The sequence below is a fragment of the Oncorhynchus tshawytscha genome, linkage group LG03, assembly GCF_018296145.1.
Source record: "Oncorhynchus tshawytscha isolate Ot180627B linkage group LG03, Otsh_v2.0, whole genome shotgun sequence".
NCBI classification, from domain to species: Eukaryota; Metazoa; Chordata; class Actinopteri; order Salmoniformes; family Salmonidae; genus Oncorhynchus; species Oncorhynchus tshawytscha.
This window is the reverse complement of record NC_056431.1, coordinates 80,059,156-80,074,408: the sequence shown is the minus strand read 5'-3', so window position 1 is coordinate 80,074,408 and position 15,253 is coordinate 80,059,156. Positions and strand designations below refer to the sequence as shown.

The following is a 15,253-nucleotide window of genomic DNA, read 5'->3' as shown; positions in this document are numbered from 1 at the left end:
TATTATGTGTTGGATACATGGGGGGTTATTAAACTGCAGTATTATGTGTTGGATACAGGGGGTTGTTAAACTACAGTATTATGTGTTGGATACAGGGGGGATTAAACTACAGTATTATGTGTCGGATAGAGGGGGGTTATTAAACTACAGTATTATGTGTTGGATACAGGGGGTATTAAACTACAGTATTATGTGTTGGATACAGGGGGTATTAAACTACAGTATTATGTGTTGGATACAGGGGGTATTAAACTACAGTATTATGTGTTGGATACAGGGGTTAATAACCTCAGTATTATGTGTTGGATACAGGGGGATTAAACTACAGTATTATGTGTCGGATAGAGGGGGGTTATTAAACTACAGTATTATGTGTTGGATACAGGGGGGTATTAAACTACAGTATTATGTGTTGGATATGGGGGGTTATTAAACTACAGTATTATGTGTTGGATACAGGGGGGTATTAAACTACAGTATTATGTGTTGGATACAGGGGGTTAATAACCTCAGTATTATGTGTTGGATACAGGGGGTATTAAACTACAGTATTATGTTTTGGATACAGGGAGGGTATTAAACGACAGTATTATGTGTTGGATACAGGGGGGGATATTAAACTACAGTATTATGTGCTGGATACAGGGGGTTATTAAACTACAGTATTATGTGTTGGATACGGGGGGTTATTAAACTACAGTATTATGCGTTGGGTACAGAGGGGGGGTATTAAACTACAGTATTATGTTTTGAATACGGGGGGTTATTAAATGACAGTATTATGTGTTGGATACAGGCCAGGGGGTTATTAAACTACAGTATTATGTGTTGGATACAGGGGGTATCAAACTACAGTATTATGTTTTGGATACAGGGGGTTATTAAACTACTGTATTATGTGTTGGATACAGGGGGGTTGTTAAACTACAGTATTATGTTTTGGATACGGGGGGTATTAAACTACAGTATAATGTGTTGGATACAGGGGGGTTATTAAACTACAGTATTATGTGTTGGATACAGGGGGTATTAAACTACAGTATTATGTGTTGGATACAGGGGGTATTAAACTACAGTATTATGTGTTGGATACAGGGGGTTATTAAACTACAGTATTATGTGTTGGATACAGGGGGGTTATTAAACTACTGTATTATGTTTTGGATGCAGGGGGGTTGTTAAACTACTGTATTATGTTTTGGATACAGGGGGTTATTAAACTACTGTATTGTGTGTTGGATACAGGGGGTTGTTAAACTACAGTATTATGTGTTGGATACAGGGGGATTAAACTACAGTATTATGTGTTGGATAGAGGGGGGTTATTAAACTACTGTATTATGTGTTGGATACATGGGGGGGGTTATTAAACTACAGCATTATGTGTTGGATACAGGGGGTATTAAACTACAGTATTATGTGTTGGATACAGGGGGTATTAAACTACAGTATTATGTGTTGGATACAGATGGGGGGTTATTAAACTACAGTATTATGTGTTGGATACAGGGGGTATTAAACTACAGTATTATGTGTTGGATACAGGGGGTTAATAAACTACAGTATTATGTGTTGGATACAGGGGGGTTATTAAACTACAGTATTATGTGTTGGATACAGTGGGGTTATTAAACTACAGTATTATGTGTTGGATACAGGGGGTTAATAAACTACAGTATTATGTGTTGGATACAGGGGGATTAAACTACAGTATTATGTGTTGGATACAGGGGGGTTATTAAACTACAGTATTATATGTTGGATACAGGGGGTTATTAAACCACAGTATTATGTGTTGGATACAGGGGGGTTAATAAACTACAGTATTATGTAGTATTATCTCATGTATATACTGTATTCTATACTATTCTACTGTATCTTAGTCTATACATTACTCATCTCATATGTATATACTGTACTCTATACTATTCTACTGTATCTTGGTCTATGCCGCTCTGACATTGCCCGTCCATATATTTATATTTATATATTCTAATTCCATTCCTTTACTTAGATTTGTGTGTATTGGGTAGTTGTTGTGTAATTGTTAGATATTATTGCGATATTATCGGAACTAGAAGCACAAGCATTTCACTTGTATATAATCTTCTAAACAAGTATATTTATTTATCGAACCTTTACTTAACTAGGCAAGTCACTTCAGAACAAATTCTTATTTACGTGTATGTGACCAAAGAAATTAGATTTGAACACCTTGACGTACCATTTTCTGTACAGGAGGAGAGTCCTGGGATCCCACCTCTTTATTCAATGTGTCCTCCAGCTTCTCTCTGCTGGCTTGTTCCCCTGTTTCCTGTGTCTGTCCTTCTGCCTGCTGTGGATTCTGCTCATCTACTGCCACGTTTGTTTTCTTAGAATGGCCTCCTTTCCTGCTAAAAAGAGAGAAGAAGCAGGATAAAAGGTAATGATCGATAAAGATGGAGATACTCGAGGCAGGCACTGATGAGAGGGGAGAGGAAGGAGAGACAGAGGGAGGGAGAGAGAAGGAGAGACAGAGGGAGGGAGAGATGGGGTGGACAGGGAGAGGGGCTGAGGGAGGGAGGGAGGGAGGGAGGGAGGGAGGGAGGGAGGGAGGGAGGGAGGGAGGGAGGGAGGGAGGGAGAGAGAAGGAGAAGAGAAGGAGAAGGAGAAGGAATGCAAACAGCAATTAGACAGGATATGAATGAGGACTAGAACTCTGTGGAGCTTTACACTGTGACCTATGACCTATAACTGCTACGCAGGACCCTGTCAACCTGCAGCCCAGATAGTAGATCTGAGATAGAATGGACAGGACTTTGATTTGATTTGACGGAAAATTTGATTCAGAAATTTGATTTGATTTGACAGGACCCGATTAAGGTCTGTCTAAGTCCCAAATGGGTCAACAGCAGTACACTATGTAGGGCGTAGGATGCTATGTGGGATACAGTCTCTTTCACTCACCCACTGGGTGTAAGGGGTCCCTCTGAGTGTTTGGGACTTCTGTTCTGAGAGAAGGCCCATTCTGTAGAGTGGCCTGTGGGGATGGGCTGTGAAGGTTTGTGGGGGTTGATGTTTTGGGTATCTTCTTCTTCTGTGGTAGGTAAGGAGGATACCCCACTCCTCTGTGGACCTGGCTTTTCCCGATCCTGGCTCCTCTTCCTTGTTGTAGACTTCTCCTCAGCTTCCTCCCTCCTCACCTCCTTCCCTTCCTCCTGTCTTGGTATCTCCACTGGTGCAACAAGCAGAGTGTGTATAGTTGAGGTCCTTGCAGATCCAGATACTGACCTAGCAGAAGGCTAACAGCTGCTGGGGGTTTCTTTACCTGTCCTGCTGTTGTAGCTGACAGCAGCCATGTGTTTATCGCTTCCTCCACGTCTCTGAGTGTCTGGGTGCAGCTGGCCAGGGGAGGGACACACCACAGGGTCAGATGAGACGACATCAGCCATCAGATCAGACTCATTTATCAGATCAGACTAAGTGTACTAGATCAGACTCAATTATCAGACCAGACTAAGTGCATTAGACCAGACTAAGTGTATTAGACCAGACTAAGTGTATTAGACCAGACTAAGTGTATTAGACCAGACTAAGTGTATTAGACCAGACTAAGTGCATTAGACCAGACTAAGTGCATTAGATCAGTGTATTAGATCAGACTAAGTGTATTATATCAGACTAAGTGTATTAGATCAGTGTATTAGACCAGACTAAGTGTATTAGATCAGACTAAGTGTATTAGACCAGTGTAATAGATCAGACTAAGTGTATTATATCAGACTAAGTGTATTAGACCAGTGTAATAGATCAGACTAAGTGTATTAGATCAGTGTATTAAACCAGACTAAGTGTAGTATATCAGACTAAGTGTATTAGATCAGTGTATTATATCTGACTAAGTGTATTAGACCAGTGTATTAGATCAGACTAAGTGTATTAGATCAGTGTATTAGACCAGACTAAGTGTATTATTCTGAGATTTCCATACCCAACTATAACATTTTCCATCAAGATAGAACTGCCAAAGGGGGAGGAGTTGCAGTTTACTGCAGAGATAGCCTGCAAAGTAATGTCATACTTTCCAGGTCCATACCCAAACAGTTCGAACTACTAATTTGGAAATTACTCTCTCCAGAAATAAGTCTCTCACTGTTGCCGCCTGCTACCGACCCACCTCAGCTCCCAGCTGTGCCCTGGACACCATTTGTGAATTGATCGCCCCCCATCTAGCTTCAGAGTTTGTTCTGTTAGGTGACCTAAACTGGGATATGCTTAATACCCCGGCAGTCCTACAATCTAAGCTAGATGCCCTCAATCTCACACAAATCATCAAGGAACCCACCAGGTACAACCCTAAATCTGTAAACAAGGGCACCCTCATAGACGTCATCCTGACCAACTGGCCCTCCAAATACACCTCCGCTGTCTTCAACCAGGATCTCAGCGATCACTGCCTCATTGCCTGTATCCGCTACGGAGCCGCAGTCAAACGACCACCCCTCATCACTGTCAAACGCTCCCTAAAACACTTCTGTGAGCAGGCCTTTCTAATCGACCTGGCCCGGGTATCCTGGAAGGACATTGACCTCATCCCGTCAGTTGAGGATGCCTGGTCATTCTTTAAAAGTAACTTCCTCACCATTTTAGATAAGCATGCTCCGTTCAAAAAATGCAGAACTAAGAACAGATATAGCCCTTGGTTCACTCCAGACCTGACTGCCCTCGACCAGCACAAAAATATCCTGTGGCGGACTGCAATAGCATCGAATAGTCCCCGCGATATGCAACTGTTCAGGGAAGTCAGGAACCAATACACGCAGTCAGTCAGGAAAGCTAAGGCCAGCTTCTTCAGGCAGAAGTTTGTATCCTGTAGCTCCAACTCCAAAAAGTTCTGGGACACTGTGAAGTCCATGGAGAACAAGAGCACCTCCTCCCAGCTGCCCACTGCACTGAGGCTAGGTAACACGGTCACCACCGATAAATCCATGATTATCGAAAACTTCAACAAGCATTTCTCAACAGCTGGCCATGCCTTCTGCCTGGCTACTCCAACCTCGGCCAACAGCTCCGCCCCCCCCGCAGCTACTCGCCCAAGCCTCTCCAGGTTCTCCTTTACCCAAATCCAGATAGCAGATGTTCTGAAAGAGCTGCAAAACCTGGACCCGTACAAATCAGCTGGGCTTGACAATCTGGACCCTCTATTTCTGAAACTATCCGCCGCCATTGTCGCAACCCCTATTACCAGCCTGTTCAACCTCTCTTTCATATCGTCTGAGATCCCCAAGGATTGGAAAGCTGCCGCAGTCATCCCCCTCTTCAAAGGGGGAGACACCCTGGACCCAAACTGTTACAGATCTAAGGTCTTCGAAAGCCAAGTCAACAAACAGGTCACTGACCATCTCGAATCCCACCGTACCTTCTCCGCTGTGCAATCTGGTTTCCGAGCCGGTCACGGGTGCACCTCAGCCACGCTCAAGGTACTAAACGATATCATAACCGCCATCAATAAAAGAGAGTACTGTGCAGCCGTCTTCATCGAACTTGCCAAGGCTTTCGACTCTGTCAATCACCATATTCTTATCGGCAGACTCAGTAGCCTCGGTTTTTCGGATGACTGCCTTGCCTGGTTCACCAATTACTTTGCAGACAGAGTTCAGTGTGTCAAATCGGAGGGCATGCTGTCCAGTCCTCTGGCAGTCTCTATGGGGGTGCCACAGGGTTCAATCCTCGGGCCGACTCTTTTCTCTGTATATATCAATGATGTTGCTCTTGCTGCGGGCGGTTCCCTGATCCACCTCTACACAGATGACACCATTCTATATACTTCCGGCCTGTCCTTGGACACTGTGCTATCTAACCTCCAAACGAGCTTCAATGCCATACAACACTCCTTCCGTGGCCTCCAACTGCTCTTAAACGCTAGTAAAACCAAATGCATGCTTTTCAACCGTTCGCTGCCTGCACCCGCACGCCTGACCAGCATCACCACCCTGGATGGTTCCGACCTTGAATATGTGGACATCTATAAGTACCTAGTACCTATAAGTATCTATAAGTGTCTGGCTAGACTGTAAACTCTCCTTCCAGACTCATATCAAACATCTCCAATCGAAAATCAAATCAAGAGTCGGCTTTCTGTTCCGCAACAAAGCCTCCTTCACTCAAGCCGCCAAACTTACCCTAGTAAAACTGACTATCCTACCGATCCTTGACTTCGGCGATGTCATCTACAAAATTGCTTCCAACACTCTACTCAGCAAACTGGATGCAGTTTATCACAGTGCCATCCGTTTTGTCACTAAAGCACCTTATACCACCTACCACTGCGACTTGTATGCTCTCGTCGGCTGGCCCTCGCTACATATTCGTCGCCAGACCCACTGGCTCCAGGTCATCTACAAGTCCATGCTAGGTAAAGCTCCGCCTTATCTCAGTTCACTGGTCACGATGGCAACACCCATCCGTAGCACGCGCTCCAGCAGGTGTATCTCACTGATCATCCCTAAAGCCAACACCTCATTTGGCCGCCTTTCATTCCAGTTCTCTGCTGCCTGTGACTGGAACGAATTGCAAAAATCGCTGAAGTTGGAGACTTTTATCACCCTCACCAACTTCAAACATCTGCTATCTGAGCAGCTAACCGATCGCTGCAGCTGTACATAGTCTATCGGTAAATAGCCCACCCATTTTTACCTACCTCATCCCCATACTGTTTTTATTCATTTACTTTTCTGCTCTTTTGCACACCAATATCTCTACCTGTACATGACCATCTGATCATTTATCACTCCAGTGTTAATCTGCAAAATTGTAATCATTCGCCTACCTCCTCATGCCTTTTGCACACAATGTATATAGACTCTCTTTTTTTTCTACTGTGTTATTGACTTGTTAATTGTTTACTCCATGTGTTACTCTGTGTTGTCTGTTCACACTGCTATGCTTTATCTTGGCCAGGTCGCAGTTGCAAATGAGAACTTGTTCTCAACTAGCCTACCTGGTTAAATAAAGGTGAAATAAATAAAATAAATAAAAATTAGATCAGACTAAGTGTATTAGATCAGTGTATTAGATCAGACTAAGTGTATTAGATCAGTGTATTATATCAGACTAAGTGTATTGGATCAGTGTATTAGATCAGACTAAGTGTATTAGATCAGTGTATTAGATCAGACTAAGTGTATTAGATCAGTGTATTATATCAGACTAAGTGTATTAGATCAGACTCAGTGTATTATTTATTTTATTAATTGATTAAACCTTTACTTAACCAGGAAGGGCTCATTGAGATTTTAAATCTCTTTTTAAAGAGCGCCCTGGCCAAGATAGGCAGCACCAAGTCATTACAGAAACATTAGACAGACAACATGAAAAACTACAAGTAATCTAGTAAAAACCATAGAATTCACAAGAGTATAAAACAGCAATTTAAAAACATTGGATCAGACTAAGAAGTGTAGTATAATAAATGTAGTGCCAGACCTGTTTCCCTGTAGTTCTGTTCCTGGAAGATTCAGGTCCCTGTCTGTGTCTCTGGCCACCAGACAGGACAGTTTGTTCATCAGATCCTACCGTTTGGACTAATTCAGATTGTTCCATGTTGGTTGGGGGTACTTCGGGATTACTGGCTTCCCCTGGAACAAGAAGGAAAAGCAATCAGATATATAATTGATCCACTTTTATATAAGCTGTGGGTACGTCATGAAACCTAATCAAAACACCCACTACATACCCTGCCATCACCGCCAATTGAGATATGACGATGGCTGGGTATGTCAATTTCAAACTGCAACTACCACTTCCATGTAGAGAGAGAATAGTGTAATCTGTCTTTAAATCTGTTCATAAAGAACTCCCAATCATATGTCTCTCTGAGACATACGTGTTTCCTCTTGAGTATGTCTCAACAGGTTCTAGTTAAACTCCTACATCTCCTTGTTATCTCGGTGAGTGTACCAGGCGCCGAAGAGGTTAGTTTGGGTTAGTCCTGTCAGCACCGGCCAAAAACAAAACCATCAGCTGGCTTCTCCTAAACTGTGTATCGTGATTGGGAGAGAGAATTCCTCTTTGAAATATATATCCCATGACGCTCTGGCCCACTCACCTCCTTGACCTCCCTGTGACCCTAACTGATTCCTAACCCTTGACCCCTGACCCACAGAGCAGACCAATAACACACCACAACAACACCTACAGACAGTCAAACCATCAACCCACTACACTAAGGGCAGAGTCATTCAACCCACTACACTAAGGGCAGAGTCATTCAACCCACTACACTAAGGGCAGAGTCATTCAACCCACTACACTAAGGGCAGAGTCATTCAACCCACTACACTAAGGGCAGAGTCATTCAACCCACTACACTAAGGGCAGAGTCATTCAACCCACTACACTAAGGGCAGTCATTCTACCAAGGGCAGAGTCATTCAACCCACTACACTAAGGTCAAAGTTATTCTACTAAGGGCAGAGTCATTCAACCCACTACACTAAGGTCAGAGTCATTCAACCCACTACACTAAGGGCAGAGTCATTCAACCCACTACACTAAGGGCAGAGTCATCCAACCCACTACACTAAGGTCAGAGTCATTCTACTAAGGGCAGAGTCATTCAACCCACTACACTAAGGTTAGAGTCATTCAACCCACTACACTAAGGGCAGAGTCATTCTACCAAGGGCAGAGTCAGTCAACCCACTACACTAAGGGCAGAGTCATTCAACCCACTACACTAAGGTCAGAGTCAGTCAACCCACTACACTAAGTTCAGAGTCAGTCAACCCACTACACTAAGGGCAGAGTCATTCAACCCACTACACTAAGGGCAGAGTCATTCAACCCACTACACTAAGGGCAGAGTCATTCTACCAAGGGCAGAGTCATCCAACCCACTACACTAAGGGCAGAGTCATCCAACCCACTACACTAAGGGCAGAGTCATTCAACCCACTACACAAAGGGCAGAGTCATTCAACCCACTACACTAAGGTCAGAGTCATTCAACCCACTACACTAAGGGCAGTCATTCTACCAAGGGCAGAGTCATTCAACCCACTACACTAAGGTCAAAGTTATTCTACTAAGGGCAGAGTCATTCAACCCACTACACTAAGGTTAGAGTCATTCAACCCACTACACTAAGGGCAGAGTCATTCTACCAAGGGCAGAGTCAGTCAACCCACTACACTAAGGGCAGAGTCATTCAACCCACTACACTAAGGTCAGAGTCAGTCAACCCACTACACTAAGTTCAGAGTCAGTCAACCCACTACACTAAGGGCAGAGTCATTCAACCCACTACACTAAGGGCAGAGTCATTCAACCCACTACACTAAGGGCAGAGTCATTCTACCAAGGGCAGAGTCATCCAACCCACTACACTAAGGGCAGAGTCATCCAACCCACTACACTAAGGGCAGAGTCATTCAACCCACTACACAAAGGGCAGAGTCATTCAACCCACTACACTAAGGTCAGAGTCATTCAACCCACTACACTAAGGGCAGTCATTCTACCAAGGGCAGAGTCATTCAACCCACTACACTAAGGTCAAAGTTATTCTACTAAGGGCAGAGTCATTCAACCCACTACACTAAGGTCAGAGTCATTCAACCCACTACACTAAGGTCAGAGTCATTCAACCCACTACACTAAGGGCAGAGTCATTCAACCCACTACACTAAGGGCAGAGTCATCCAACCCACTACACTACGGTCAGAGTCATTCTACTAAGGGCAGAGTCATCCAACCCACTACACTAAGGGCAGAGTCATCCAACCCACTACACTAAGGGCAGAGTCATTCAACCCACTACACTAAGGGCAGAGTCATTCAACCCACTACACTAAGGTCAGAGTCATTCAACCCACTACACTAAGGGCAGAGTCATTCAACCCACTACACTAAGGGCAGAGTCATTCAACCCACTACACTAAGGGCAGAGTCATTCAACCCACTACACTAAGGGCAGTCATTCTACCAAGGGCAGATTCATTCAACCCACTACACTAAGGTCAAAGTTATTCTACTAAGGGCAGAGTCATTCAACCCACTACACTAAGGTCAGAGTCATTCAACCCACTACACTAAGGGCAGAGTCATTCAACCCACTACACTAAGGGCAGAGTCATTCAACCCACTACACTAAGGGCAGAGTCATCCAACCCACTACACTAAGGTCAGAGTCATTCTACTAAGGGCAGAGTCATTCAACCCACTACACTAAGGGCAGAGTCATTCAACCCACTACACTAAGGTTAGAGTCATTCAACCCACTACACTAAGGTCAGAGTCATTCTACCAAGGGCAGAGTCAGTCAATCCACTACACTAAGGGCAGAGTCATTCAACCCACTACGCTAAGGTCAGAGTCATTCAACCCACTACACTAAGGTCAGAGTCAGTCAACCCACTACACTAAGGTCAGAGTCAGTCAACCCACTACACTAAGGGCAGAGTCATTCAACCCACTACACTAAGGGCAGAGTCATTCTACCAAGGGCAGAGTCATCCAACCCACTACACTAAGGGCAGAGTCATCCAACCCACTACACTAAGGGCAGAGTCATTCAACCCACTACACTAAGGGCAGAGTCATTCAACCCACTACACTAAGGTCAGAGTCATTCTACCAAGGGCAGAGTCATCCAACCCACTACACTAAGGGCAGAGTCATTCAACTCTCTACACTAAGGGCAGAGTCATTCAACCCACTACACTAAGGGCAGAGTCATCCAACCCACTACACTAAGGGCAGAGTCATTCAACCCACTACACTAAGGGCAGAGTCAGTCAACCCACTACACTAAGGGCAGAGTCATTCAACCCACTACACTAAGGGCAGAGTCATTCAACCCACTACACTAAGGGCAGAGTCATTCAACCCACTACACTAAGGTCAGAGTCATTCTACCAAGGGCAGAGTCATCCAACCCACTACACTAAGGGCAGAGTCATCCAACCCACTACACTAAGGGCAGAGTCATTCAACCCACTACACTAAGGTCAGAGTCATTCAACCCACTACACTAAGGGCAGAGTCATTCAACCCACTACACTAAGGGCAGAGTCATTCAACCCACTACACTAAGGGCAGAGTCATTCAACCCACTACACTAAGGGCAGAGTCATTCAACCCACTACACTAAGGTCAGAGTCATTCAACCCACTACACTAAGGTGGTTGGAAGACAACACTTAGACAGGAGGAGTGAAACTGTCCAATCGGGATAGAGAAGTGAGAACTCCCACCAACGGGAGAGCCCGTCTGAATTGTGATCAGTCGCTCAATAGGAAGTCAACAGGTATCACAAGGTGTGTATCCAGTGGAGGCTGGTGAGGGGAGGACGACTCATAATAATGGCTGGAACGAGTCAATGGAATGGTATCAACCATATCAAAGACGTGGTCTCCATGTGGTTGATATAATTCCACTCCATTCCCGCCATTATAATGAGCCGTACTCCCCTCACCAGCCTCCACTGGATGGATCCCAAACCACCCCCTCACCCCTACCAACTTGCTCGCAGGACCCTCCGTTGACCGGTGTTGCTGATAAAACTCAGAGGGTGACTTCCAGAGAGTGGTTAGGGGTTCACTAACCATATCATGTTTGGGACACACCCGTGACTAGAATATGATGCAATTAATTCATGTTACACTTTTAAATAATAAAATGAGAAATTAAAATGAACAAATCCACCCTGTCGTTTTAAAAGATACATACAATGGCTTGCGAAAGTATTCACCCCCCCTTTTCACATTTTTCCTATTTTGTAGCCTTTACAACCCGGAATTAACATTTATTTTTTGTGGGTTTGTATCATTTGATATACACTGAAAACTTGAGCGTGCATAATTATTCACCCCCCCAAAGTCAATACATTGTAGAACCACCTTTTGCAGCAATTACATCTGCAAGTCTCTTGGGGAATGTCTCTATAAACTTGGCACATCAAGCCACTGGAATGTTTTGCCCATTCTTCAAGGCAAAACTGCTCCAGCTCCTTCAAGTTGGATGGGTCCTGCTGGGTCCTGCTGGTGTACAGCAATCTTTAAATCCTACCACAGATTCTCAATTGGATTGAGGTCTGGGCTTTGACAAGGCCATTCCAAGACATTTAAATGTTTCCCCTTAAACCAGTTGAGTGTTGCTTTAGCAGTATGCTTAGGGTCATTGTCCTGCTCGAGGGTGAAACGCCGTCCCAGTCTTAAATCTCTGGAAGACTGAAACAGGTTTCCCTCAATAATTTCCCTGTATTTAGCGCAATCCGTCATTCCTTCAATTCTGACCAGTTTCCCTGCCGATGAAAAACATCCCCACAGCATGATGCTGCCACCACCATGCTTCACTGTGGGGATGCTGTTCTCGGGGTGATGAGAGGTGTTGGGTTTGCGCCAGACATAGCGTTTTCCTTGATGGCCCAAAAAGCTCAATTTTAGTTTAATCTGACCAGAGTACCTTCTTCCATATGTTTTGGGAGTCTCCCAAATGCCTTTTGGCGAACACCAAACGTGTTTGCTTAATTTTTTCTTTAAGCTATTTTTTTCTTGCCACTCTTCTGTAAAACCCAGCTCTGTGGAGTGTACAGCTTAGTGGTGCTATGGACAGATACTCCAATCTCCGCTGTGGAGCTTTGCAACTCCTTCAGGGATATTGTTTTCAGGGTTAGGGGTTAGGGTTAGGTACTGGCATGTGGCTGTAGGCTCTGTTTGTATCAGTAGGACCCAGGGTTAGGGGTAGGGGTTAGGATTAGGGGTTAGGGTTAGGGTTAGGTACTGGCCTGTGGCTCTAAGCTCTGTTTGTATCAGTAGGATCCAGGGTTAGGGGTTAGGGTTAGGGTTAGGGGTAGGGTTTAGGATTAGGGGTTAGGAATAAGGGTTAGGTACTGACCTGTGGCTATAGGCTGTGTTTGCATCAGTAGGACCCAGGGTTAGGGTTAGGGGTTAGGGGTAGGGGTTAGGATTAGGGGTTAGGGTAAGGGTTAGGTACTGACCTGTGGCTATAGGCTGTGTTTGCATCAGTAGGACCCAGGGTTAGGGGTAGGGGTTAGGATTAGGGGTTAGGGTAAGGGTTAGGTACTGACCTGTGGCTATAGGCTGTGTTTGCATCAGTAGGACCCAGGGTAGCTCCCCCTCTGAGGTTAGGACCTGGAGAGCTGGTGACACAGTGTAGAGGGCAAAGTAAAGGTGTTGTATGAGTGAGTTTACCTTGGCATTCAATCTGTTTAATTTGGATGCAAACAAATATAATGATTTATTATGGAAATGTTAAGTCTAAACATTAGCTGAGACTAATACACCACCACTGCTGTATGTTTCCAACCACCACCAACCTCCTTGTCATTGGCCCGATGACCTCAGTGTCAATGATATAGTCAATAACCCCCACAGTACATACCATGGTCTCGTGTGACCTGGTCCAGAGCAGAGGTAAGGGCGGGCTGGTCCTCAGTGGCAGACATATTATTAGGGTCCCACGGGGACATCTGTATAACCTCACCATCAGGACCCAAGATCAAGGTGCCCTGGGATCTGCCTGTCTGCTGCTGCCACTCTGAGAACACACAGAGGCTGTGTCTGAAATGGCACCCTATTCACTATATCAGTAATTTGGACCAGAATATGGTGCCAATGGACTCTGGTCAAATGCAGTGCACTATATAGGGAATAGTGTGCCTAACTGAGCATCTAGAAGGGCCTTATCAACATACCAGACATCTACTGAACACAGCGTCCTATGATGTGGGCCGGTTACCTCTGAGCTCCAGGGGTAGGCTGCCTCTGACCATGACCCTCCCAGGATCGGAGGGGTCCCAGGGGGCATGGACATCAGATCTGTCTTTGTAGATGGCCATGGAGCTCTGTTTGCCTGGGCCTCTGAGCCGACCAGCCAGGGGGCCAGCCAGGGGACCAGCCAGGGGGACAGCAGCTTCTGGAGGAGAAATAGTAAGTATCAGAATAGTGAAAGAAAGATGAATACCTGGTATGGTGCCACAGAGCAGAGTCCTGTACTATGTATCTGGTACCACAGTCCTGTACTATGTATCTGGTACCACAGAACAGAGTCCTGTACTGTGTAAGGGAATACCCCCCTGAAATGGACAAAAATGAATGGGAAGTCATTGGCACTGGACAAACCATATACACGGTGTCCAATACCACTCAATTCGGTGTCATTTCGTGAAAAGTTGATTGCAAATGCCATATGGCAAATGCCAGTTGTAACACTTTAAAAATCCAACAGGTGGCGAGTGCGTTCCACCTTGGTTTTTCATATTGGAAATGTAACTCAAGTCAACATCCAAAAGCAACATTTTGAAAAAGTGAATTTTTTTTCAAAAACTTATCACCCCCCAAAAAAGTGCTTTCTGGACCGTTTTTCGAAATTCTTTCGATTTTTTTGTTGTCAATTACACATGTGTAAGAACTGTATGAATATACTTTTGTCCAATTTTATTATCATATTTTTTTTTTTAAATTTTACTTGCGCATAAGGAATATGTTTTGTCCATTTGCAATATGATTTCATAGGAAGTCAAAAGTCAAAAGTCAAAAATAGCAAAATTTTATAAAAAACTTCACACACCCTTAAAAAAGTGCTTTCTGGACCGTCTTTCGGAATTTTTTCAAATTTTGTGTCAATTTTGTGTCAAATTTTGTGTTAATCAATATAAGAACTGTATCAACATAGTTTAGTTGTATTTTACTATCATATTTTTTTATTTTTTTTACTTGTGGATAAGGCATATGTTTTGTCCATTTGCAATATGATTTCATAAGAAGTCAAAAGTCGAAAATGTGAACTTTAAAAAAAAAACTTATCACCCTCATAAAAAAGTGCTTTCTGGACCGTTTTTCGAAATTGTTTCGAATTTTATGTCAATTAATCATGTGTAAGAACTGTATGAATATACTTTTGCAAGATTGTATTACCATAAAAAAAATTGCACGTGCATTTGCAATATGGTTCAATGGGCATTTACCATCACGAATTTGTCATGCTCAAAAATCCTGCAGAAATGCAACATTGACTGGCCTGATGAACACAGGATGGCCGGGCATTGATAGTGGGTCTTCTCCATCGCTCGTTGTGTTGATTTCATTATGTCCATTTGTTTATGTTTTCTCACTTTTGCTAAGTCACTGTGCATTTGCAATATGGTTCAATGGGCATTTACCATCACGAATTTGTCATGCTATAAAAATCCTGCAGGAATGCGAAATTGACTGGCCCGATGAACTCGGGATGGCTGGGCAGTGATTCTGGTT

At 44.1% G+C, this 15,253-nt stretch overlaps 1 protein-coding gene across 3 annotated transcripts in view; it reads right to left on the bottom strand.

Moving 5' to 3' along the window:
- LOC112236681 (trichohyalin) overlaps positions 1-15,253 on the bottom strand; it is a 64,432-nt gene that overhangs the window by 33,957 nt on the left and 15,222 nt on the right. For 2 of the 3 annotated variants that reach the window (XM_042320063.1, XM_042320061.1), the window contains exons 7-13: positions 13,740-13,916; positions 13,383-13,538; positions 13,069-13,140; positions 7,465-7,616; positions 3,308-3,380; positions 2,947-3,214; positions 2,225-2,393 (exon numbers count right to left, since the gene is read on the bottom strand). In XM_042320063.1, the coding sequence (XP_042175997.1) occupies positions 2,225-2,393; positions 2,947-3,214; positions 3,308-3,380; positions 7,465-7,616; positions 13,069-13,140; positions 13,383-13,538; positions 13,740-13,916 (1,067 nt within the window). The remainder of the gene's footprint in view (positions 1-2,224; positions 2,394-2,946; positions 3,215-3,307; positions 3,381-7,464; positions 7,617-13,068; positions 13,141-13,382; positions 13,539-13,739; positions 13,917-15,253) is intronic. The other variant, XM_042320062.1, reaches the window with a different exon arrangement.